The 26,302-nt window shown below is 40.5% G+C and overlaps 2 protein-coding genes across 2 annotated transcripts in view; both read right to left on the bottom strand.

The window, feature by feature from the left end:
- Nucleotides 1–5,220: 5,220 nt before the first annotated feature.
- On the bottom strand, nt 5,221–5,976 carry LOC122655317. The gene has a single exon (XM_043849522.1). It carries the CDS (start codon nt 5,974–5,976, stop codon nt 5,221–5,223), a length of 756 nt encoding a protein of 251 aa, XP_043705457.1.
- A 2,334-nt stretch (nt 5,977–8,310) lies between these two features.
- LOC122655318 (beta-glucosidase 42) overlaps nt 8,311–26,302 on the bottom strand; it is a 92,049-nt gene continuing 74,057 nt past the window's right edge. Inside the window, exons 7-12 of the mRNA XM_043849523.1 lie at nt 26,023–26,248; nt 25,768–25,883; nt 9,106–9,320; nt 8,980–9,014; nt 8,786–8,888; nt 8,311–8,435 (exon numbers count right to left, since the gene is read on the bottom strand). Coding sequence (XP_043705458.1) covers nt 8,311–8,435; nt 8,786–8,888; nt 8,980–9,014; nt 9,106–9,320; nt 25,768–25,883; nt 26,023–26,248 — 820 coding nt within the window. The remainder of the gene's footprint in view (nt 8,436–8,785; nt 8,889–8,979; nt 9,015–9,105; nt 9,321–25,767; nt 25,884–26,022; nt 26,249–26,302) is intronic.

The raw sequence follows: 26,302 nt of genomic DNA on the forward strand, positions 1-26,302 counted from the left end.
AACCGTTCATATTGCTTCAAATCCCGTGTTTTATGAAACGACGAAGCATATTGAGATTGACTGTCATTTTGTTCATGAGAAGATGCAGAGTGGTTTGATTCTTCCAAGTCATGTCAGAACCGGAGAGCAGCTGGCAAATGTGTTTACAAAGCCTTTGGGTAATGGGCATATTGATTATATTTGTAACAAGCTGGGAATGATTGATATATATGCTCCAGCTTGAGGGGGAGTGTTTGTTAGAGTTGATAGTAAATATGTAACAGAGGTAGTTTAGGAACTAGACTTTGGACTAGTTGCCTTATTATGTATTTTATCCTTTTGTCTTTTTACCTTTTACCTCCCTGGGGAGGTGGATGTAATACTTTTAGTAATTCTATTGAAGTAATATAGAAGTGTTGGAGAAGTCTCTCCAACACACAACATTCCACCGAAATACACTCTCCTTCCCTCTCTTGTCTCGTCCTTCTTCTTCCTCCTCCAACATCTTCCTCGTTTCTCCCTTGCTTTCTTAACCTAAATCTCAACTTGGTATCAGAGCAGTTGGTTTGAGAGTCGTATTTAGCCTCTTTCTTCTCTTTGGAATCCTAGGGTTCAAAGGGTTTCAAGGAGAAGTCACCAATGTAAAAAATCTGGTATAGGAGCCTGAAATAGGTTGGAAATAACCTACTCAGATGTTTGAAGATGCTCTTTGAGCTTTGTTAAAGCTCTTGTGAAGTTTTGAAGCCATTCCAGCCACTCCAATAGTTACCGCCAGCCTCAGCTTGAAGTTCCTGGTTCTCTCTCTCTCGGCCTGAGTTTCAGCCTTGGAATGGCTCAATAGGATCGCCTAAGGGTGGTCTTTTCATCCCATCTGTTCCCTTTTGCAGCTTGACAGCCCTGTTTGAGCAGTGCTCTTTTTCGTGGGATCTCTTTTCCTGCCCAGGTAATATCAAGATTGCAGTTTGTCTGTTTCTCTTGCATTTAGACTGCCATGTGTTGCTGTCTTGGTTGAGAAATGCTTAGAACTAGCTTGTGTGAGGTGCTTAAGCTTGTTTCTGTTGGTGTTATCCCTTGTTGGATGCTAGGGTGAAGCTCTTTCCTTTGTTTTACTTGCTCGATTTTTTCTGCTTTTGTTGGAATCCTTATTTGGGTAGAGTGTGTATTCGCCACTTGAATCGATATCCTAAGGTATTATTAAGATGGCTGAATTGATAGGATTGACACTGGTCCTAGTAAGGAGAAGGATTACCACATTACATACAAAAGAGGTGAAGGCTTGCATAATGAAGGAAAGAAGACCTACCAAGAGTCCTCTTTGGATCCAGATTCACATCCTGAGATTCACCCTTCTCAATCAGGTGATATCCCTCCTCCGTGTGATTTAGACCTTCCTATTGCTGTTCGAAAAGGGAAAAGAGCTTGTACTAATCCTATAGCCCAGTTTGTTTCCTATGATGCTCTTTCTCCTACAGGTCTTGCCTTTATTACTGCCCTCTCTACTGCTTCTATTCCCAAGAATGTTATTGATGCTATGTCTGATCCAAAGTAGAGACAAGCTATGTCTGAGGAAATGATGGCACTTGAGAAGAATGGTACTTGGCAACTGGTGGATCTTCCCAAGGGACGTGTCCCAGTTTGATGCAGATGGGTCTACACAATCAAGTACAAATCTGATGGCAGTGTTGAGAGATACAAAGCAAGGTTGGTGGCCAAGGGATGTAGTCAAGTCTATGGAATTGACTATCAGGAGACATTTGCTCCTATGGCCAAACACAATTCAATCAGAGTTCTTTTGTCATTGGCTGCCAATAAAGATTGGCCATTATATCAGATGGATGTGAAGAATGCCTTTCTTTATGGCGACTTGGGAGAGGAACTATATGTGCAGACCCCATCAGGCTTCAAAATGCCTTCAGCTGAAGGGAAAGTGTGCCTCCTCAAAAAGGCACTATATGGTCTCAAACAGTCACCAAAGGCATGGTTTGAGCGCTTTCGGCAGGCTATTCTGAAGAATGGATATTCCCAGAGCCAAGCTGATCACACTCTCTTTACCAAGCGGGGCAATGGTACCATTACACCCCTTATTGTCTATGTTGATGATATTATGGTCACAGGAGATGATATAGCTGAGATAGGTAACCTGAAGAGGTACTTGGCACAACAATTTGAGATTAAAGATTTGGGCTCCTTGAAGTACTTCTTAGGAATTGAAGTATCAAGGACCAAGAAAGGAATCAACATATGCCAACGGAAGTTTGTTCTTGATTTGTTGACAGAGACAAGAATGTTGGGCTGCAAACCAGCCAATTCCCCTGTTGAGCAAAATCATAAACTAGCAGAAGATTGTGGTCCTTCTCTTTTTGATGCGGGAAAGTACCAAAGGCTAGTGAGAAGCTTATCTATCTTGATATGACACGCCCAGATATCTCCTTTGCAGTAGGAGTGGTGAGCCAATTCATGCATGCTCCCAAGAGTGGCCACTTGGACGCTGTGTAGTGCATTCTTAGGTATTTGAAGTCTTCCCTATAGGATCAAAGCTCCAAGTACAGCCCTCTCCTTTCCCTTCTTCTTCTCTTTTCTCCTTTCCCCTAGTTCTCCAAGGCTGAAATCGTTTTCTCCCTTTGGTCTTTATGATTTGTGAATACTGACTAGTATAGATAGGTTTAAATTTATAGTTAGTCGGTTAATTGAGTATTGTTTGGTTTTTTAAAAAGTAAAATCTGTTTTTAGAAATAACTTCTAGAATCTGATTTTTAGTTAAAATTAGTATTAATTAGATTATTCTAACTATATAATACTGTCTTATGACCTCAGGGGTAATTCGGGTACTGGTAAATGTTGGGAATAGGATTCCCCACTGGGGATGTGGGTCCCACAGAGGTAAATTTACTAAAATACCCCTATAACTCTAATTGGTCGTACAACACACTATAAAATACAATTAATTCATACTTACAATGAGTTTAATTAATGGAAAGGTCCTACAAGCGGTCCAACCAGCAGATCCGACATAGGTAACTCTAGTGCAGGGTTCCATCGGGGTCCTCTGACTCCAGAAGGGCAAGTTGGGAAGAATCCCTAGAATCCTCCATAGGTGTGTCGAGTAATTCATCTGTGTCCTCGACCGATGGAGCCCATAGCATCGAAACAACCATAGACTCAGAGTTGGAACCTGAAATCACACAAGTTCCAAAAATTTAAATTTATTGCGGTTTTCACAATGCGGGAGAGCTTTCGGTGAGCGATGGAGATGGGAGTGTCTTTGTTTTTGGATGAATAAAAAAATTCATTACAAAAGGAGAGAAAAAAAAGGAGGGGGGGGGAGAGAACAAACACAAACCATAAACAAGGCCTAGCCAATAAAAGGGAAGGCAAGGGTTTGTAGAGGAGAAGGGGGAGTGCCCCAATCAATTACAACCCACTAAAGAGGAGAAAAACCTAGGCCACAACATGGCAATCTAGACCCAACCCCGACAAAGTGCTCTACCTAGTAGTACAAGGATCCGAAGTGCAACGATAGAGGGCATGGCCTCTAATATCCATGCTTATAGGCATAATTTTCTCATTTCTGGACAAGGTATAGTCTATATAGGGCCGCTTCTTAGGATAAGGAGGGGAGCTAGTATCGGACTGGTGGTAAACATAAAGGGAGGGGGGAGGAGGGACAATAGGCGGCTGCAGGGGATCGGGGTAGGCCCTGGGCTGGAGCGCAAGGGGACAACTCTGCACCAGAGGTGTGGGCTAGAGAAGGGCAGGCCAGGTAAGAAGGGTCAGAGGAAGAGGACGATGGGCCAAAACCGTTATGAGAGGGGGCTAATGGGCCGGGCAAAAGAGCTGAGCCATTTAGGTCTGCAGAATTCGAAGACCATGGTACTAAATCTCGTTTTGTTTCAGTGTTTCGATCTGACCGAAATTTCCGAGATACCGAAATTTCGTCGAAATATGGTATTTTTCTGTGGGTGTAAAATGCCAAAAATACTGAGATTTCCGAAATTTTCGAAACGAGATTACCGAAATTACCGAGATTTTCGAAATTTCCGAAACGAGATGACCGAAATTTCCGAAATATTCAAAATATTGCACGTGACACTTTTAGTAACTTTTTCAATATCTCGCGATGTATCGTGAGTCCACGATATTTCGTCGATATCTCACGAGATATCGTCGAAATATGGTATTTTTCCATTTCGGATTGGTATCGTATCTCGGACAGCTCGAGATATACGAAATTTGGCGAAATATGGCCGAAATTTCGCGAGATTTTGAACCTTGTCGAAGATTGAAAGGGGATGGGCAGAGAAGGAAAGGAGAGAGGAGGGCCCCATCCGAGGGTTAGCGGTAGCAAGGTAAGAGAGGGGGGTGGGAGGATCGAGGAAAAACAGTGGACCCCCCTCTATAAGAAGCAACTAGAGGTGAGGGGGGGTAAGGAGGAGGGGTGAGAAACAATCTTCGAAATAAAGAGAGAAGACACCGAGGGAGATAGAGGCGTTGAAGGAGCAGGCGAACCGAAAAGGGGGGGAGGACATAGGTACGGACAACAAAGGGCAAGTCATAGGCAGAGGCTGGCGACTTGTCGGGGGAGGGGTGCAGTTTTAAGATTCTCGAGGTTTGGAGTAGGTAGAGTCTCAGACAAGGAGGTAGAGGCGAAGCAAGTGATCCTTCAACAGTGGTTTGAAGCAGCGAGAGATGGCTTGTACTAGCGGTCCCAAGAGAGGTATGGACCAACGGGAGGGAGCTGAGCCGTGACCGATCGGAGAACCTGAAGCTGGTTTCTCACGGAGACGAGCTTGACTATGGTGGCAGCTTCTATAATGGCTGCAATTGGGAGAGCGAAGGCTTGTAGAGGACAATGGGCTAGGGTGAAGAGGGGAAGGAGGGAGAGGAGGATACAAGGTATGAGGAAGGGTGGCAGTGTTGGTGTTGGCTATGGAGGTTAAAAGTGGAGTGGAGGCCGAGATATTGCGAGTCATTAGGGAGGGTAGAGCTTTCTGGTTAGAAGGCCTTGGTTGGCAATTTTTGGGTAAATGATGTAATTATATTTTCACAAGGCAATTAGGATGCAAAAACTCAAAACGGAATGTTAATAGTTGCCACCAGAATCTTGCTGTTGGACTTCTATATATATGGATAAATGGACTTTGGGTTTTTCTTTTTGATTCACCCTTTTCTTTCAAAAAAAAATAAAAATAAATAATATAAGATTTCTATTGTATCAATATTCTGACAATGCGAATTTGGGATCTAAGCCCCTAAAATTTTCCCCGAGTCGTGAAACAACTTGTCATTGGACCGATATGATAAATGATGACTCAGGAGAATGGTTCTATGTTTTCCCCTATCGTGGCCCCGTTCGGGTTGGGGTCGTGACATTGATGGTGCTTTCTCTTCAGTCTGCTTGAGTTGTTTCTTATAGTGTCTCTCCTCTACAATGGCATTTGCTGTCCACCCCGTCCACCAACGGCCACGGCCTCTTCCTTGCCCTCGACCACGACCAGGAAAGGAAGAACTTCGTTCCCGACCAGCAATAAAGGCAGAACTGTCCTTTGGAGAAGGGGCAGAATCAGCCCTAGAAGATGTGGACAAGCGCTGAAGTTGGGAAAAGGTTTCATTTAATGATGGAACTTTCTCACCCTTAAGGAGGTGACTCTTAACCGACTGATAATCTGGATGCAAACCAGCAAGAAATTTCGCAACATGAAATTCTGCCCGTTGGAGTTTCAGCTGTTCCAAGTCAGTAGTGAGTGGTTGGTGGACCTGAAGTTCCTCAATGATGCCCTTGTAACCGCTGAAATATTCATTGAGGGATTTATCCTGTTGAGAGAACCTAAACAGGTTTTCATACAACTCATACGTACGAGAAATATTTTTCTCCTGAGAGAAACTCTCCTTTAAGTCATTCCATACTCCCTTAACAGTCTTGTGGAACACAACATTGGCAGCAATGGAGGGTTCAATACTATTCCATAACCAGCTTTTAAGTACAGAATTTTCACGCATCCAATCATCATGAGTAGTGATAGAAGTGGTATCTTGAGGATCAAAACAATGGGGGGATCATCCGTAAGATACTTCATCTTTCCCTTGGCATGGATATAAACCAGTACAGCTTATGACCACAACATATAATTAGAGACACCATTCAGTTTAATACTAGTAATTTAAATATGGACATTGTCCACAGTAGCCTTTGGATCAGCCATAACTGAAAATAGTAGAGCCACACAAGTGGAGAACCAAGAGAAAACAGTAGTACTATTGCAGTAGTAGCAGGAGGTACCAAAAAAACTAATGCAAGGTAGAGTAGCAGCAACACCAGATATCGAGCAGAGCAGTACCAGGCAAAAAATAGGCAAGGCAGAATTGCAGCAGAGTACCTCAAAAAAAACTGTAGATGGAGTAAAATAGACCTCAAAGGAACCTTACTTGAGGAGCAATCCAGCCAATAGAAGACTTCAATCTTGTGGTCGAGTGAAGTAATAGTAGCAGCCAATAAACTCTGAAAAAGTCATGCACATCCTTCGGCAGATAACCAAGCCAGGCTGAAGACTTGTTGTTGAAGAAAACCCAGAATCAGTGGAGTCGCAAGTACCACAGCAACATAAAATGGATCCCTTTCTCATTACTTCTTCATGGGTCGATGAGAAAAGGTAGTAGTAGTAGTATGCAGCCCTAGTTTTCCTTATATCATTAATAACTAGGGCAGAGAATATGCAGCATAGGCTGCTGCCGCCAGAAGAACTAAACTAAGTAAGGATCACCAAGAGAACAGAATTGTGGAGAGGAGAACCACTGACTTTTATTGCTCTGATACCATGTTACAATATCAGAATAAAATAAACCAGTAGTATGAAGAACAAAAGACGAAGGGGAGAGAAGAGAAGAAGAGAAGCTGGTGAGAAAGAGAGCTCATAGCCGATGCAGACTCTTCTCTCCCAGATTTGATTTATAATAAAGTAAAGGAGATTTACAATCAGCACTTTCCTAATTAGAATAGGAAAAAAAATAAAACAGAAAATCCCCAAGATACTAATCAACTAATCTACCTAAAAAAGTAGAAACATAAAAAGAAACAAATCATCCACGATAGAGGGACTCCATCTATCATGATTTACATAAAAGGGCCCCACGAGATATCATATCTTAACAAGGCCATTTAAACACAATGACACTATCAGATTTTGCAAAAACAAAGTCCAAATATGAGTTTCATTTCGGACCATAGGTTGGTAGGTGACCACGTACTAAAACACCCTACTCTACACATAATTTAGTAATAGAAAGCAATCAAAACATTCAATTAATGTAAAACAACTTAAATAAGCATTAGGAATGTTAAAGACTTAAAGTGTACAATACATCAATCTTTAAACAAATGTTACATAAAATGTGATATGTTAATGTATTCAGTCCCAACACGATCCACAAAGAATTCCCATCTCATAATGTTGCTGTAGTTTTGCACATAGTTTGCCACAACACTCATATAAGTGTTGTCATCAACAAATGCCAAGTCCCCTATCCTAGGGTATGGAAGAGGCGGTTGCCATGAGGCGTGAGATCCATTGCTACTGTCATATTGAGGCATGTATGGCTGGTTTGGGACTGGGAATATGGGCCCAAAACCAGGCCCGGTGCTATGATTGTTAAACTCATGTGTTCAAAAAAATAGATTTGGGAAAAAATAGTTTATCTTTGAAAAATCCTTTAAATTTGTGATGAATCTTGAAGATGTGTAGTTGAATCCTTCAAATGTGCAGCTGAATCACCTCTCCCGAAGGTCAAGTCTTGAAATCCACAGGTTAAATGAAGAAGGAGCTTCAAATGGAGAAGAAGAGAGTAGTGTTGGGAGCTTTGGACAGAACTCGACCGAGATATGTCGAGTTCTGCCGAGTTAGGTAAGTAAAACAAGAGGTAGATGGGTCGAGTTCTGGGTCGACCCGAGACCTGAGATCTCGAGGAGATAGTGTACTTTTTAATATCGTATTGGAACTCGACTCGGTTTCTCAAAAAAAACAAGATCTCGCCGAATCGAGTCGAGTTCTCGAACCATGGTTATGCGTGTGGGGTTTTCCACGTGGAAATAACATGTTCAGTTTCTGTAGTCTCTTAGAATGGACTACATGTGTGATTGGGAAGGACAGTAGTCAATTAATAGCAGTTATCTACTATTATATATTCCCTCAAAGAAAGCCACGGGACCCGAGATTCTTTCTTTTAGATAGCATGGAGAGGGAAGAGAGGAAGAGGCCAGGATTATGGTGGCCAAGCTCCTTAAGGTGAACATAATGCATTGTTATTAACAAGAGGGACTATATCAGGGAAAAATATGCCTTATGATGGTACGCACCTGATTGCTTGAGCAACAGCAGCTAGGTATCCCTTAAAATAACCAACTCTCATTTTATCATCCAGCATTTCATGAAGTGAAGATGTCACATCAGCTTCATCATCCATGCCTGTAGATTGCAGACAATAAAACCATCAAGAAATGATGATAGGGCCAATGTAAATGATGAATACCTATCACTTCATTAAACTGAGGTACATGTGTACTGTACTAAGAGTGTCACATATGTAGTTTTATGACAAGCACCTTTCCACGGCTATTTGAAATGTATAAGGTCAGATGATTATGATTATGAAAATTGAGCAGACTTTTTATTCAAAAATAAGCAAGTGGCATCATTTGTTTGGAAGTTTACAATGGCATGATGAGATCAAGCAAAAGCAGCATAAGATGGCATACTATTCCGACATAAAATGGGATTCATTTGTTACTGTTCATCTAATGACAGGTTGTACATACCGTTCTCAGTGACATAAATGGGAGGATTCTGGTATCTCTCTGCTACGTACTTAAGTAGTTTCTTGATTCCCCAAGGGACTATGTAAAGCCACACTGATGCCGCCTACCATATTAACAGAAATTTCATTGAATGCAAACAAACAAACAAACTAATATCTCTCTTTTTTTTTTTTTCGAGAGAGAGAGAGAGAGACCTTCTCACCAATTACTTGGCCCTCTTCCCATTCAGCTGAGGATAAAAAACAAGGCAAGGAAATGAAATAAACTAATTAAACAACAACAAATAAAAGAGAAATAGTTTTCAAGGCAGTATAAATAACCTATTCTTTGCATCTCTTGATCTTGGTAGAAGTCATTATGTTCGAGGTTCTTTGAGACGTGAATTATATATCTTGATGTATAGTGATTAAGACCCACAAAGTCAACTGAGTTCTTAAGCATCTCCTTCTCTTCCTCTGAGAACTTAGGAAGCCGATCTCCTAGTCTCTCACGCATTGCTTGAGGATAGTCTCCATAGAATATTGGATCCAGAAACCTTCACCAAAATCCAGAGATGTGATAATAATATCAGAAATCTACATACCTTAGAATTCTGAATATTGAAGGTGATTCTAGTAATGAAAAACTGGTTATCCCTCAAATGGAAGTGGAGATGTGGAAATTATTTGGACCAAATTTCTAGTAACAAACTAACCAAAACCAAATAAGTTAAATTCTGTTGGGGATCTCCTCAATGGATGGAAATTCATGTTTCGATCTTTGTAAGAAGCATCAATCAAAATAATTGCAAATCCATTGATCAAATGAAGGAATTTTTAAACCTTTAATGAATATCTTATGATAATGTGGCATCCGTACCTTTTAACCGAGCTTTTTTTCCCCAGAATTTTTATACAAAAATCTCTTACTGACATTGAAATTCTATAATGCGAATGGTAGTAAAACTTAATCTCGGTTAAAAAAATAAATAGAACGTTGTATTCATTTAGTTTAAATTATTCTGCTAGAAAGAAAGAGGATAAAAGGAATTGCAAAAAATAAAAAGAAAAAAAAAATGGTGGCCAAGGAGAATCTTATGAGTTTTCATTCCTTATGACTAATATGTTCATTAGTGAGTAAGAAAATAAGTAACTGCTGCACCATAGTTTTCCAATAGAAAGTTCTCTTGTGATGAAAGATAGTAGGAAATTACGAAATGTTCTTTCCATATTCAAAAGAAGAAATTTTCTATACATGCATCAGTATTACTACAGAAATTCAGTCAAAATATAATCCTCTAAGAAATTTCAAGAAAGTTTTCAGTTTTTTCTTACCCTTTCATCTTCAATCACTTCGACAAATAAGAGATAAGTATTTATTGTAGTGTGGAAAACCCTTTGAGGTTGTGGGGTTTATTGGTTAACCAATTTGTTTAACAGGATTATGAACACAAGGAAGATGCCAAATGAATGGAGGAGAAGAATTGTAGTCCCGATCTACAAAAATAATGGTGATATTCAAAGCTACAAAAAATATAGAAGCATAAAGCTTATGAGTCATACGATGAAACTTTGGGAGAAGGTTATTGAAGCCCGTTTGAGAAGAGAGACTCATAGCTCAGTAAACCAATTTGGATATATGTCAGGTAGATCCCCAACATAAGCCATCTACTTATTGAGGAGGCTCATAGAAAGATATAAAGATAGTAGGAAGGATCTCCATATGGTCTTTATTGACTTGGAAACAGCCTATGATCGAGTCCCTAGAGATTTAATCCGGCGTGTTCTACTAAAGAGAGAAGTTTTAAGTAAATATGTGGATCTAATTAAAGACATGTATGAGGGTGTGGTGACTAGTGTGAGATCTGTGGGAGGTTAGGGCAAAGAATTCCAAATTACGATTGGGTTGGACCAAGGATCAGCCTAAAGCCCTTATCTATTTGCGTTTATCATGGACAATCTAACCAAGAACATTCAAGACGATGTCCCGTGGTGTATGCTCTTTGCTGATGATATCGTTTTGGTGGATGAGACAAAAGAAGGGATTAACTCTAAGTTGGAGCTTTGGAGGTCAACCTTGGAAACAAGAGGCTTTAAGATTAGTAGAACAAAAACGGAGTATATGATGTGTAATTTTAGTCACACTATGATGGATAGTGATATGGTGTGAACTGTGGAAAGAGAGTTACCAAAAAGTGACTATTTTAGATATCTGAGTCAACCACAAGTAAAGAAGGTGATATAGAGGATGACGTTTCATAGAGAATTAAAGTGGGATGGATGAAGTGGAGAGGTGTGTCCAGAGTGTTGTGTGACCGATGTATTCCTTTAAAGCTTAAAGGAAAATTCTATAAGACTGTTGTGCGACTGGCTATGATGCATGCACCAGAATGTTGGGCAGTTAAGAAGTGTCATATTGATAAGCTATGTGTAGCAGAGATGAGGATGTTAAGATGGATGTGTGGAAAAACAAGGATAAAATACGGAATGAACGTATTAGAGCTGACTTGGGAGTCGCCCCGATCAATGACAAGCTCCGGGAGAGTCGTTTAAGGTGGTATGGTCATATTCAACGGAGGTCTATGGATGCCCTAGTAAGGAGGAGTGATATGATTACGATTGAAGGAGCTAAAAGAGCTAGGGTAATGCCTAAAATGACCATAGGAGAAGTGGTGAGGAAGGATATGTAGAGTCTAGATCTTGTACCAAGTATGACCTCGGATAGACCCTATCGGAGGGCAAGGATCCATGTAACAGACCCCATATAGTTGAGATTCTCCTGTCCTACTGGGATGTGTCTCTTTCCTCTTAGTATCTTTCATCCTCTTTCCTGTTAAGCTTTGTTGAAAGCTTTCCAACAAATCCAAGATTTCTTAAATCTGATTTATATTGAAGGAGTTATGTACCGGTCAAACTTAATTTGGTGTGCACGTATGCTGTCAAAATCGCTTGGAATGAACAGATTTGTTTGAGCATCAAAACAAATGAATATTTTACCGCCCTTTTGGTTTTTAGCAATGTTTTACCATATTAAGATTTATGGAATTTTTAGATTTGAGAAAAACCCCATCATTAGAAAGTTGAAAATTGCACCAACCGCTGAAAATCCAATTTTTGTACTTGAACTGGACGGTTGACTTTTTATCCTTTTGGAATTTTATTTTTTAACTATTTTTATTGGATTCAAATAGGGAGGTATTTGCTTATTTATAAATAATATTTGAAGTAAATGAAATATAGATATTAGGGATAAATAAGTATCTGTCCAGGTTTCTGGCATAAATAAGTGTCTGTATACCAAGGTTTGCATAAATATATGTCTGTATACCAAGATTACCCACCGAGATGACCAAAACCACGAGATCTCGCCAGGTTTTGCAAATAACATGCTTGATTTTGGATCGAGATCTTGACTTGACCCGAGATCTCGTCGAGATGGGGTAATAAATGGTATCACCTAAGATCTCGTCTCGAGCTCACGAAAAAGCGAGATTTTCGTCGAGATCTCACAAGTTATAGTGTCCCCCATGCAGTCATTGTGAAGCTTGAAGCTCTTATGTGCTCTTTCCTTTGGAAAAGTTCGGATTGCTTCAGATTTCTCCATCCCATCTCTTGGGCCTTAGTTTGCCTCCTTAAAGCAGAGGGTGGTCTAGGGCTAAGACCAAGGCACATCAAAGATATCAACTCCGCAGATGTTCTCAAGTTGATCTAGTAGGTAGCTAAAAAAAAGACGAATATTTAGGTTGACTAGGTATACTTTAGACTTCTTCGAAGTGATTCCATCTGGACAGTCTCGCTGTCATCTGATTCTTCTTGGGTCTGGAGATTGATTTTGAAGCATAGGGCTCTTGCTTTCGGTTCTATAACCTCCAGGATTGATGATGGATCCCCCACCAGGCTTTGGTTAGATCACTGGCACCCTTTGGGCATCCTTCTTCATTTTGCAAGCAATAGAGCCATCTACAGTTCCAGTTCTGAAAGGTTTGCTTCGGTCTTGGACATCATCCAGGGTGACGACTGGAAATCCCCCCCCCCATCCTTTTCCTCCCCCATTTGGACTCTATTTGAGCTTCCCTCCGAAGCATGCCTAGATTCCTAGAAGTGCCAATGGTAGGGGTGATTTGATTATTTGGACTGCTTCCACTTCTGGGTTATTTAGTTAGAAGTCTTCATGGGATCTTATCAGAGTTTGAGGGCTGAATGCTTCCTGGCGTAATGTGGTCTGGTTTACATCACATATTCCCTGTCATAGCTTTACAGTTTGGAGGGCCCTCAGATATTGCCTTCAGACACAACAACAAACTCAGCCTTATCCCAACTTAATGGGATCGGCTACATGGATCCAAACAAAACAGAGGTCTAAACAGAAAAGGGAATGAAGAGATGGGGAAAAGAGGGATGGAAAATGAGATGAGAAATGAAAACTGAAAAATGACAAATGAAAGATGGAAGAGGAATGAGCCTTCCGACAGAGTCTTTCCTTATCCAGAGGCACATCTCTGTACCTTCTTCATGTATCTTGCCATGGAGGATGTCGACCACCTCTTCTTCAGCTGCTCCTTCTCCTCCAAAATTTGGTCTTGGCTCCAGGCTCACTGCTGGCCTGTCAAAATGACTATTCTTCCTTTCTCACGTGACTGGATTTGGGTTGACATGACTTGTGGAGGCTCCTCTATTTGTGACCGTGTGGGAAAACTGGGTTTTTGCACTGCTATTCATCACATTTAGCTAGATCGAAATCTCAGTAGATGGACGTCCAACTCCAGATCTTTCTAGCATATTTGGGACTCCCATCCCCTTTGACACCACGAGCAAATTGTCAGGGGTCACTATTATATGAGTGGATAGGACCAAAATAGTAGGAAAGCAATAAGATTCTGGAAAGACCAAAATCGTTTATTGTAGAAAGCAGTAAATGACCAACGTCATTGGTAACCTTACTTGGCTAATCAGATCGTCAGTCAAAAGATGCAATATGCTGAAGCAGTAGTCATCGACTGACCATTCTAGACAAGCCAAGATTGTGGTGAATGCCGACTTAGTATACTTGGACATGGCCGAATTGCAATAAGATGAGAGGGAGTGATGCAAAATATGCTAAAACAGTAGTCATCGACTTCCAATCTAGACAAGCCAAGATTGCGGCAAATGCCAACTTACTATACTCGGGCATGCCTGAATTGCGATGAAGAATGATGATGCGAAGTATTTACATATATACATACGTACGTATATATCTATATATAGTGGCAAGTGCCTCGTGTACTGGGTATGTCCTATATATATATATATATAGCTATAGCTCTGATACATTTGTAACGCCCCAGCTCCACACCAAGCTACGATATTGTCCGCTTTGGGGTGAACCCCTCATGGTTTTAAAACGCATCGTGACCTTGGAGGAGTGATTGGGGTTATCAACTAGCCTGGTCTTTTCCCCCTAGCCGATGTGGGACAAAAGAGCCTGCCCCCCTCAACGCCTCTTCGGTTTCTTGTGCAACCTTTGGGGCTCAATGGATTTGGGTCGTTTCTTGGGCGTGATATATATATATATAAAAATTTATAATTCGTAGGCACGTACATAATAAATCTAAGTCCCCTCATGGTTTTAAAACATGTCCTGACCTTGAAGGAGTGCTTGGGGTTATCAGTTAACCAGTCTCCCGTTTCTTGCGCAACCTTTGGGGTTCAACGGATTTGGGTCGTTTCTTGGGCGTGATATATATATACTAGTAAAGTTGCACGTGTTTGTTTTTTTTCATGGATAATATTGTAATATATATATATATTTTTAAGATGAGATGTTAATATGTTATTAATGGAGGAAGAATTGAATTTAGCTGAAAATTATAACAATTAATTGAGGGGGGGGGGTTTATCGATTGTTCAAGGAATAATTGATAATATTGTAAATTTTTTTTTTGGTAAGATAAGATGGGATTATTTTATACATTGGAAAGTGGGGTTTTAAAAATTGTTCAACGAACAATGAGATTATTTTACTTTCTCTTTCTAATTTCTAATTAATAATTAATAATAATTATTTCTTATTGAATTTATCTAAAAAAACGTGAGGAAACTGAGTAGGGAAACGATTGGTCCCTTAATTTTTATACAAGAATAATTAATGTAACATTGAGGGGGGGTTTATTAATGGACGAAGAATTTCATTTAGGTGAAAATTATAACAATTAATTGAGGGGGGGGGGGTTTATCGATTGTTCAAGGAATAATGGATAATATTGTAAATTTTTTTTTTTGGTAAGATAAGATGGGATTATTTTATACATTGGAAAGTGGGGTTTTATAGATTGTTCAACAAAAAATGAGATTAGTTTACTCTCTCTTTCTAATTTCTAATTTCTAATTAATAATTAATAATAATTATCTCTTATTGAATTTATCTAAAAAAACGTGAGAAAACTGAGTAGGGAAATGATTGGTCCCTTAATTTTTATAAAAGAATAATTAATGTAACATTGAGGGGGGGTTTATTAATGGACGAAGAATTTAATTTAGGTGAAAATTATACCAATTAATAATTAATAATTAATGAAGGGTATTTTCAAAATTATAACAATTAATTGAGGGGGGGGTTTATCGATTGTTCAAGGAATAATGGATAATATTGAAATTTTTTTTTTTGGTAGGATAAGATGGGATTATTTTATACATTGGAAAGTGGGGTTTTATACACTGTTCAACGAAAAATGGGATTATTTTACTCTCTTTATAATTTCTAATTTCTAATTAATAATTAATAATAATTATCTCTTATTGAATTTATCTGAAAAAACCGTGAGGTTTTCAACTCAAAGGTGTGGGGCCTGAATTGGCATTTTTTTCGACTACCCAGGTACTTCCAACACTGTTCTGGAGTCTTCAGGGAATCTCAGACACTCAGTTTGGGGTTTTCGCGGTTCGTCTGGTATTTTTGGCAGGGTTTCCACTTTTTGCCCAATAGGGGGAGGAGAGAGAAAGTCAAAAGATAAGGTCCAAAGGGGAAGAGCCCATCTAGAGGACACCATAAATGTGTGGGGGGGGGGGAGGTCTGTTTTATAGACCTTCCCACCGCCTCTACAGTACCGCAGGAAGAGTGCAACATGGCACTCCCGGATTGGCCTGAATGGAATCTTTGGATCTCGAACTTCAGACAGCGATATCTTTTGATCCAGTGGTCAGATTTTTACAAACCATATATCGTTGGAAAGGTCTTTCCGGATACTATCCAATGATGGGGAGATGAGGCACAAATTTGACCGGGAACACAATCAAAACTATGCTCAAAGTAGGGAACTCGTAAAACAATACTTTGCATGAAATAATGGCGAAATGGCATCATCATCTTTGCACCAAAGTCTAGATTGGCGCTTAAAATCAAAAAACACATTAATCCTAGAAGTTTTAGTCAATTTGAAAAGGTTGGGGCACTTGAGTAATACCAGGAGCAAAATGGTCATTTTTCTATAAAAAACCTTGAACTGCTGCGACTGAGATTTCAGATGAGATTCTAAGAGACTCCTTCCATCACTGTCAATACACTTCCCGAGGTGATAAAATTCGGTGTCCACACCTATTTGTCCCTCTTCTCTGTTCCTTTCTTAGGGAGGATCGACCCGTTCAATATAATTCCAAAGAAAGACTGTTGGCAGCAGGTGGAGACATTTCTTTGGCCCCCTTCCAAAGGAAATGCAGGCATGGTAGAGCTCGGCAGAGGGTTCGAGAATAGGGTAGGGTCCTGCCCTTAAGATTAGGATAAGAAAAGGGTTCAAAACCTTTATGCATACACCTCCGTACAAGTGCTGCGTATAAGTTCCGGCCAGGATGATCGGGAAAGATCAAACCAATTTGAACCGCTCACATCTCATTAGTAGTAGTGTGAAGGCCGTAAGTTTTCTCCTTTACTTCTATTTTGTTTCCTTGCAACCCTGGTCTCTGTGAAGCTGTCTGAGAGTTTCTGAGTTGTGCTATTTCTATTTTGTTTCCTTGCAACCCTGGTCTCTGTGAAGCTGTCTGAGAGTTTCTGAAGTTGTGCTATTTACCTGTTGGTACCATTGCAGTAAGGAACTTTTGGTGGTGATTTGAGAACAAGAGCAGACCGTCCTCCATCCTTCTATACCCTGCAGCAGTTTTCCATCTCTCATATCTTCCAATCTGCCAACATTGTGGTGTTTTGAAATGATCATCTATGGTTGGAGACCTTCCATGAACCCTAATCTTAGCCGCATCTAATGGCTGGATCTGCTACAAGTTAGTAAGCTACTAATTCCGTCCTTACTAATTTTATGCCTATGAACGTATCTTTCAATCCAACCATCAATTTGATGTGAAATTTGGATTTTGGAGAGTTATATCCAACCATTATTTCACACAGTTATAAGTGAGTTTAAAGCTTTGCGATCTCATCTCCATGAATCAGAATTTCTTTTCCTACACTTTCATTCTCAGCATTCAACCCTACCACCTGTTGACCCAGTCTGGAAACCTCAATCTTTTGTAAGTGTTGTAATATGGGTTCAAGGGTAGAATAGTTATACGGGTATTTCTGTCCTTGTACTCATTCCAGAATGTTCTTCTCTTTATTATAAATAAAGATGGCTGTAGTCACTCTGACTCAAACCAATATTCACGGAATTCTACATGGCATCAGAGCCAAAAATATTCTGGGGATATGGGAATTGATTTTTTTCCTTTTTTCATTTTTTTTCTTTCTCTCTTCTCCATCGTGATTCTGCCCTAAGGCAGCCACCACCGCAGGCCCTCCACCACTACCGCAGCCTCCGCCTGACCTAACCAGTCCCTCCACCATCTTCTGCCACCTCCCACAGGCTCCACCAGTCCCTCCACCACCTCCGCCAGCCTCTCCACCACCTTCCGCCACTCCCTCCAGCCCGGAGGCCTCTTGCCCTCCTTCTTTTCTCTAGCGGGAGGCTTTCCCCTTCCTTGACGTTATTTTTTACCCACCCTTGGTGGTGAGTTGACTCCCACCGAGGGTTTTTTATCTTCCCTCCTTATGTTCTGAATTTTTCGGGGATTTTTTTCCTAATTTTCTTTTACCATCCACTATGCCTGACAATTCGGAGATCACTTCTACTTCTTCTGGTTCCGATGGTTCATCGCAACGTGACTTCATTCCGTTTCCAGTGAACACCATCAAGTTAAATGGCAGCAACTATCTTTTGTGGTCTCGTTCATGTTTGTTTGCTATTGGTTCCCGTGGCCTCTTTGGCTACATCACGGGTACTACGGTTAGGCCTACCGAGATTGGTTCTACACAAGATCGTTGGATGAATTTTAATTTCTTGGTCATGTCATATCTGGTTAATTCCATGGACCAAGAAATTGCTGGGCGTTATCTTCTTCTTGATTCGGCTGCAAAAATATGGCAGACAGCCAAAGATACTTATTCTCAGGTTGGGAATGCTGCCCAATGTTAAAAGATCTACTCTACCAAACAGATGGAGTTGACCCTCTTTCAGTATTACAATACTATGTGTATGATGTGGCAGTAGTTAGATGTTCTGGGCACCTTCACTACAACCACTGATGTTGATGCCACGGCCTACCGCAAGTGGGAGGATGGTTTACGAGTTTTTGATTTCTTGGTTGGCCTAAATATTGAGTTTGATCATATCCGGGCCAACATTTTGAATCGGGATCCTCTCCCAACTCTTGAACAGGCCTATACGATTCTTTCGGCTGAAGACAATCGGCGTACAGCCATGGTTCATCCTGTTACCCAGGACCGCTCAGCCCTTATTGCTGGTTCACAGTCTTTCTATGGAGGTTCTTCCCGTTCTGCTGGTACTGATCGAACATCTATTGATCGCCCTCCCATTAAATGCGATCACTATGGGAAGGAATGGCATACAAAGGACCGATGTTGGAAGCTTCATGGTCGCCCGGTAGATACTCGCAGATATGGGAGGGGTTCAAATCGGTCCAGTAGCACCCGTACTCATCAGGCAACGACTGAGGAATAGCCTGATCCTTCTCTTTCCCAAGTTATGGCGGATTTGCAAAATCTTTGGGATATGGTGAATCGCTTGGACACATCTTCTTCAGCATCTGTATCTCCTTCCATAGCTGCCTCGGCTGTGTCTCTACCTACCCATCCATCCTACAGGTATTTCATTTGGTGGGAACTGCACCTCAATCATACCCGATTCTTGGGTAATTGACTCAGGGGCAACGGACCATATGACAGGTTGTTCATCTTTTTTTTTTTTTCCACATATTCTCTTCTATCTGGTCATAGTAAGGTTCGTGTTGCTGATGGGTCTCTTTCTCCTATCTCGGGGAAGGGAAATGTGTTACATGTTCCAAAGTTTACTACTAATTTGCTTTCCATTAGTAGCCTAACAAAGGATTTAAACTGCAAAGTAACTTTATTCCCAACCCATAGTTTATTTCAAGACTTGGCAGGGGACAGTACGATTGCATGTGGTAAGGTGGTTGGTCTGTACGTGCTTGACAGTTCCCGGGCAGCTTTGACATCTCAGCCTGCATCCTCTGATTTTGATTCTGCACTTTTTGAGTTGTATAATGGGCATCATCGTTTGGGCCATCCCCCAACTGGTGTTATATCTGATCTATTTCCTAGTTTAGTGAAACGGTGTAATAAACACAATTTTTCTTGTGATGCTTGCACTTTGGCAAAGCAAACTAGAAGCATTTTTCCCATTTCTGATAATAGAAGCTTGAGTCCTTTTGGTTTGATACATTCTGATGTGTGGGGCCCTGCCCGTTGTGTCTCTACCTCTGGATTTAGATGGTTTGTCACTTTCAATGACTGTTTTGGCCGGACGATTGGGTGTATTTGATGCATAGTAAAAGTGATGTCTTCACTTGTTTCACTTTATTTCATAAAATGGTCGAGACACAGTTTGATGTCAAGGTTAAGATTCTCCGGTAAGATAATGGAAAGGAGTATATGGATGGTGCCTTTCGCTCATATTTGGACAGCCATGGTATCATTCATCAAACTTCTTGTGTTGACACTCCTGCTCAAAATGGAGTGGTTAAACGCAAGAACCAACATCTTTTGTAGGTTGCTCGTTCTCTTATGTTTACTATGGCTGTTCCTCCTTGTTTCTGGGGTGATGCTGTCCTTACAACTACATATCTTATCAATCGGCTTCCCTCCCGTGTTTTAGGTGGTCGCTGCCCATTGGATGTGCTGTGTGGGAAGGCCACTTTTGTTGTGTCTCCCAAGGTCGTTGGCTGTGTCGTGTTTGCAAGAAATCACCATGTACACAGACAGTTTGATCCCAAGGGACTGTGATGCATATTTCTCGGTTATTCAACTACCCAGAAGGGGTATAAATGCTATCATCCTCCTACCCGAAAGGTGTTTATCACTATGGATGTGGTGTTCCGGGAGTCTGAGGCTTACTTTAAACAGCCGGTACCTCTGCAGGGGGAGATTATAAGTGGTGAAGAGGTCCCGCTGATTGCTCGTCTAGACATTCAGATACCTACTATAGAGGATTCTGTTGAACTAGAAGATGGAGTTACAAGTCAGGAACAAGAAGTAGGACAGCCTGAGCAGCACCAACAGGCCAAGGGGGAGAATAATATGCAGACTTACACTTGGGGAACTGATTTTCCTTTGGACGGCCCTCGGTACAAAGAGACCACCACCATTGATCCTACACAATCGGCATCTGTTCCTGCTTCAAGTCTTCCTCCTAGTCATATTTCTGGTAAGCCTCCTCTTGATCCAAGTGTTGATTTATCCATTGCTGTTCGAAAACGAAAGAGGAGTTGTACACTTCACCCTATTTCCAACTATGTGTCATACAACTCGCTAACTCCTGCTTTCCATGCCTTCGTGTCTTCTTTGTCCTTTGTTTCCATCCTTAACAATTGGCAGGAAGCAATAGGCGAACAAAAATGGAAGGATGCAATGAATGAAGAAATGCATGCCCTTGAGAAGAATCAGACCTGGGATTTGGGGAGTCCTCCACTAGGAAAGAAACTTGTTGGTTGTAAATGGGTCTTTGTTGTAAAGCACAAGGCAGATGGCTCAGTGGAAAGATAGAAAGCAAGACTAGTTGCCAAAGGGTTTACTGAAACCTAAGTGATTGACTATCAAGAGACCTTTTCTCCTATAGCGAAGATTAATACTGTCCGGGTTATCATTTCATGCACTGTGAATCAAGGATGGGAACTCCAACAACTTGACGTGAAGAATGCTTTCCTGCATGGAGACTTGGAAGAAGATGTTTATATAGAGTTACCTCCTGGTTTTACTTCTTCAAAGACTCAGGGAAAGGTATGTAAGTTGAAGAAGGCCCTATATGGTTTGAAGCAATCACCAAGGGCTTGGTTTGGCTGATTCCATAAGGCTATGATTGCTTATGGGTATAAGCAGAGCAATGCTTATCACACATTGTTTGTTAAAAGGATGGGACAGCAAGTGACAATGTTGACTGTCTATGTTGATGACATAGTGATCACAGGCAGTGATGCACAGGAAATCCAGAAGCTGAAGACTTATTTGGTCACCGAATTTGAAGTCAAAGATTTGGGCAGATTACGGTATTTATTAGGGATTGAGGTTGCCTATTCAACGAAGGGAATATCTCTTTCTCAAAGGAAATATACCCCGGATTTATTGAGTAAACAGGGATGCTTGGGTGTAAACCAGCAGATACCCCTCTTGAGCCCAACACACATATGAAGAGTAAAGAAGGTGACCTAGTGGACAAGGGTAGTTATCAGAGGTTAGTTGGCCGATTGATATACCTCTCACATACCCGACCAGATATCACATTTGCAAGGAGTCTTGTTAGTCAATACATGCATGATCCTCACTCTTCTCACTTGGAAGCAGCATACAGAATACTCAGTTACCTCAAGTCATTTCCTAGAAAAGGGAGTCTTGTTTTCTCCACATAACCACCTACGGATAGAAGCATACACTGATGCAGATTGGGCTGGCAGTCCTGATGATAGAAAGTCCACATCCGGGTATTGCACATTTGTCGGAGGAAACCTAACTATTTGGCGAAGCAAAAAACAAGCTGTTGTGGCTCGATCTAGTGCTGAAGTTGAGTTCCAAGCTATGGCATAAGGTATTTGTGAACTTCTTTGGCTCAAGGGGCTTCTTCAAGATTTGGGGATGAATGCTGATCTTCCAATGCGGCTCTACTATGACAGCAAGTCTACAATCAGCATTGCCCACAACCCGGTACAACATGATCGTATTAAACATGTTGAGATTGACAGGCATTTTATCAAAGAGAAATTGGAACAGGGAATAATTTGTATTCCGTTTATCAAGTCTGGTGAACAGCTGGTTGATATCCTTACCAAAGGAATCAGTAGTAAGTTATTTTTTCCTATAATTAGCCAGTTAGGCATGTTTGATATGTATGCTCCAACTTGAGGGGGAGTATTGTAATATGGGTTCAAGAGTAGAATAATCATAAGGGTATTTCTGTCCTTGTACTCATTCCAGAATGTTCTTCTCTTTATTATAAATAAAGATGGCTATAGTCACTCTGACTCAAGCCAGTATTCACGGAATTCTACAGTAAGTGGCCTTGGACATGTAACACATCAATATCCACCCTCTTCCTCACCAGGTAAAAACATATTAACATAAAGGGTAAAATATATAATATATTGAAGGTTATAGAAAATAAAATACATACAGACAGACAAACTGTTGAGAATGGGCCCTTGTGTCGTGGTGGTACAAGGGTAGTTTGGGTAATTCACCATGAATAGGGGGATTGTCCCTATCTTGGTTTCTTAGTTTGTTTCCACCGTTTTATGTTAGTTTCCTTGTTAGGGTTAGTTACATATTATTTTTACTTTCTTGGTTGACAAGGAATGAGTTTCCTATTTTAATGTAATTGGTTATTATCATAAATACAAACTGTGGGAGAGGAACTCAGTGCATCAAGTTCTCTTCTTTTCTTCCCCATCTCTTTTTCTTCTATCGCTTCTTCTCTGGTTTTTTCTTTTCTTCTCAGGATTTGTAACATGGTATCAAAGTTGATGATGTGAATCGATCTGGGTTCAAAACGTTGCTAAAGGTCTGCATTATGGTTAGCAGCCACAGACATGGAATGATTCTGTTGGAGAAGATGTTTTCGTTGGTGTTGTTTGAGTCGAACCAGACTGCTGGTTTATTGTCTTGTCCGTTACGGTATATATATATATTCCATAACCTGCTGCTACTGCTGAAGTTGGGTTTGACTGCTAATGGTTCATTGGTTCTTCAACTATGGCTGCCGCTGCTTCTCGTTTGCTTATTGATTTGCACTTGTAATCCTCCTATTGATGCTGATGTTGCTGTCAGAGATTCCTGTTTGCACTTGTAATCTAGTGTGTTGTTGGGATTTGCTTCTCCTTCTAATAGACTTCTACTTGATATGGCTTCGATTGCTGCCAGCCTACCTCCAGAATCAATTTTCTGCTTTAATTTGTTGCTATCTATTTGATGCTGCTTCTTCTTCCATGGTTCTTCTTGAAAGTCAATGGGTTGAAAACATTAATATTTGGTTTCTCAAGTTGCTGGTTGCGTGACTGATAGTCTGCAGGTTTTTTGATTTCTAGTTTTACGGAAGGAAATAGATGAAGGTCTTTTGTATGTTCTTCTCTCTTTCCTTTCTTAGTGCCCTTCTTCTATTAGTTACTTTATTTAATTCCTTCTCCCTTTATTAACACCCATTCTTATCTTCTTTAATTCTCTTCATGTCCCATTCCGTGGTACTTAGTACTTACCCATACCACCTTGGAATATTTTGTTTAATTAATCTTTCCATTCTCCCGTTCATTTACCCAAGTACCCCTTTGGACATTCTAGTTAATTATGTTTTTGCCATTAACCCTTGTTTATTGCCTCTTGTGTACTTGGGTGGGTCCACACGAACCCAATTGGGTATTTTGACCCAGTTTTTGCATCACTTGGAGATTGCATTAATTATTTACAGAATTGCCATTGGACTTACAAATTAAATGGTGGACTCGATCATATCAATTTGGAGTTCTAATTTTTTTTTTTTTAAGACTGCCATTGTTGGCACACTCTGGCTGTCTCCCATTGGCTTTACCTTATTTGTCCACGTGTAATGCTACACGTGAGGGGGAGATTGGAGATTATCTTGGTGATTATTGGTTCTTGTGGTTATTGCGTTGCTAAAGAATTATTTGGAAATTTGTCTGATTTATCTGGCCATCAGCATGGTGCATTTCTACATGATTGCAGACTTATTTGCTTCAGTCACTCATGTTAGAAGATTATTTTTATCTATACGTGTCATCTGCTTGTATCCACAGCAACATTAAGAGTTTGTGTTTGGTTCAGCAACAGTACAGCTTTCATCTACTTGTCCAGGGCTGCCTTATGCTGAGTGGTTCGTCAGCAACCATATGCTGTCTTTGTGTGGTCGGTCAGCAACCATATGCTGTCTTTGATTGGTCGGTCAGCAACCAGATGATGTCTTTGTGATTTGGGTCCCCAATCTACAAGCACCAAGCTGATGTACAAGTACCGCAGTAGTACCTCTGAGACAGTAGCCTCTTGTGAAATGGTGCCTTTAAGAGAGTTGCGAGGTTCTTCTTATGATGTAGTTGTTGAAGCTGCACTTTTACTTGTCTTCTTTGGGAAGATGTCTATCTACTACCTGTCTTCCTTAGAAAGATTTTGTGATGTTGCTGTTGCTGTTATATGATCTTTTGATCGCGGTTGGGGTTCTCTACCTCTTATTATTGCTCGTTGTTGTTTGGTTCTATTCGACACGGTTTCTTTTACTTACTGTTGCTGATTGGTGGCCATTGTGCTTGGGTTGGTGATGGGCTGCTGGGTGGTGCTACAATTGTTACCTTGTGTTTTGTTTCAAGCTGGAGATTTCTTTTTGCTATGTGTACTCCAGCTTGAGGGGGAGTGTTGAGAATGGGCCCTTGTGCGGTGGTGGTAGTGTGGTACAAGGGTAGTTTGGGTAATTTACCATGAATAGGGGGATTGTCCCTATCTTGGTTTCTTAGTTTGTTTCCACCGTTATATGTTAGTTTCCTTGTTAAGATTAGTTTCTTGGTTGACAAGGAGTGAGTTTCCTATTTTGATGTAATTGGTTATTATTATAAATACAAACTGTGGGAGAGGAACTCAGTGCATCGAGTTCTCTTCTTTTCTTACCCATCTCTTCTTCTTCTATCGCTTCTTCTCTAGTTTTTCCTTTTCTTCTAAGGATTTGTAACACAGACAAAGAGAGAGTTAAAGTGGTCGTAAAGAAGATTTGATACACTGATAACCTAGAAGTGGAAGGATCTAAATTCCTTAACACTAAAAAAGATACTGTTAGCATTGTTATGGAGAGAGTTTTTTTCTTTAGTAGAGAGTTTTTTCTTTAGTCCACGCTGGATCTTCCTTCTTTCATATTTGTATAATCCAGCGTGAGGGGGAGTGTTAGAATATATGTACTCCAGAATACCGTGGGGGTATTCTGGTCCTTTTGGGGGTATTTTTATGTTATTAAGTGTTATTAGCTTATGTCGGCTGTGTGGGTTTTAGTCCCACATCGCCTAGCTTCTATTATTTGTAACTTCCCCTCTATTATAAATAGAGGGGCCTTTCTCTCATTAGTACAATCAATTCCATTATTTTATTTCCTCTCTCTGACCCACGGTTCAACCAACAGATACCTTGTTGTGAAAAATAGAAAATTAAGTTCTTGATTGCAGAGTTATCTTTAGTCCAAGACTCTCCACCTTGGTCTAATATCCACATTTCAGGAGAAGATGGAACTATGACCCATTGCAAAGGTGGCAGAACCATAGCTACCAAGCTAACCTTGTTAAATTCTTCTAAATGCACATTCCAGTAGATAGATCTAAACACTATAATCCAGACCAGTTTTTCACAGTGGAGGAAAAGAAAGGTTCTGAACAAATTACAGGACTGTGGTATTACTTAATTGACATTACCAGATGGGGTTTGCCAGGAATATTAACCATCAAATAGCAGAAGTTTAGTGAAAGAGGAAATACCATCCAATCTGAAAATCAAGGCGCCTGGCTGTAGCAATTTTATCTTCCATTTTATCTGAAAAAGCCTCTGCCCATTCACAATCAACCACTAAGCCTATTTCACCACCTTGCTGAGCCTATGAAAAGACAAAAACAAAGAAATTATACCATTGTGTCTGTGACAAGAAGGTTCAATATAGAGAGAATCATCTCAAACTTGGACGGGGAGTATCAAAAAGGCAAAAGAAAGAACTAGAACACTAATGAATTTATTACCTTAAATTTCTTTCGGTATACAGAAACAGCTGCAGCATGAGCCAAGAGCTGGTAGTGTGCAGCCAAATATGGTTCAGTTGATGAATTTTCAGATCTTCCTGGAGCAAATATCCCAACACCATATCCATTCACAGCAGTTTGAAGAGGCTCATTTAATGTGACCCAGTGCTTTACTCTGTCTCCAAAACTTACAAAGCAAGTTTCTGCATAGCTTGTGAAGAGTTTTCTGGATGTTTACAAAACAAATATCAATGTCTTAATTATCACAGAGACACAAGTA

The sequence above is a fragment of the Telopea speciosissima genome, chromosome 3, assembly GCF_018873765.1.
Source record: "Telopea speciosissima isolate NSW1024214 ecotype Mountain lineage chromosome 3, Tspe_v1, whole genome shotgun sequence".
Lineage (NCBI taxonomy): Eukaryota > Viridiplantae > Streptophyta > Magnoliopsida > Proteales > Proteaceae > Telopea > Telopea speciosissima.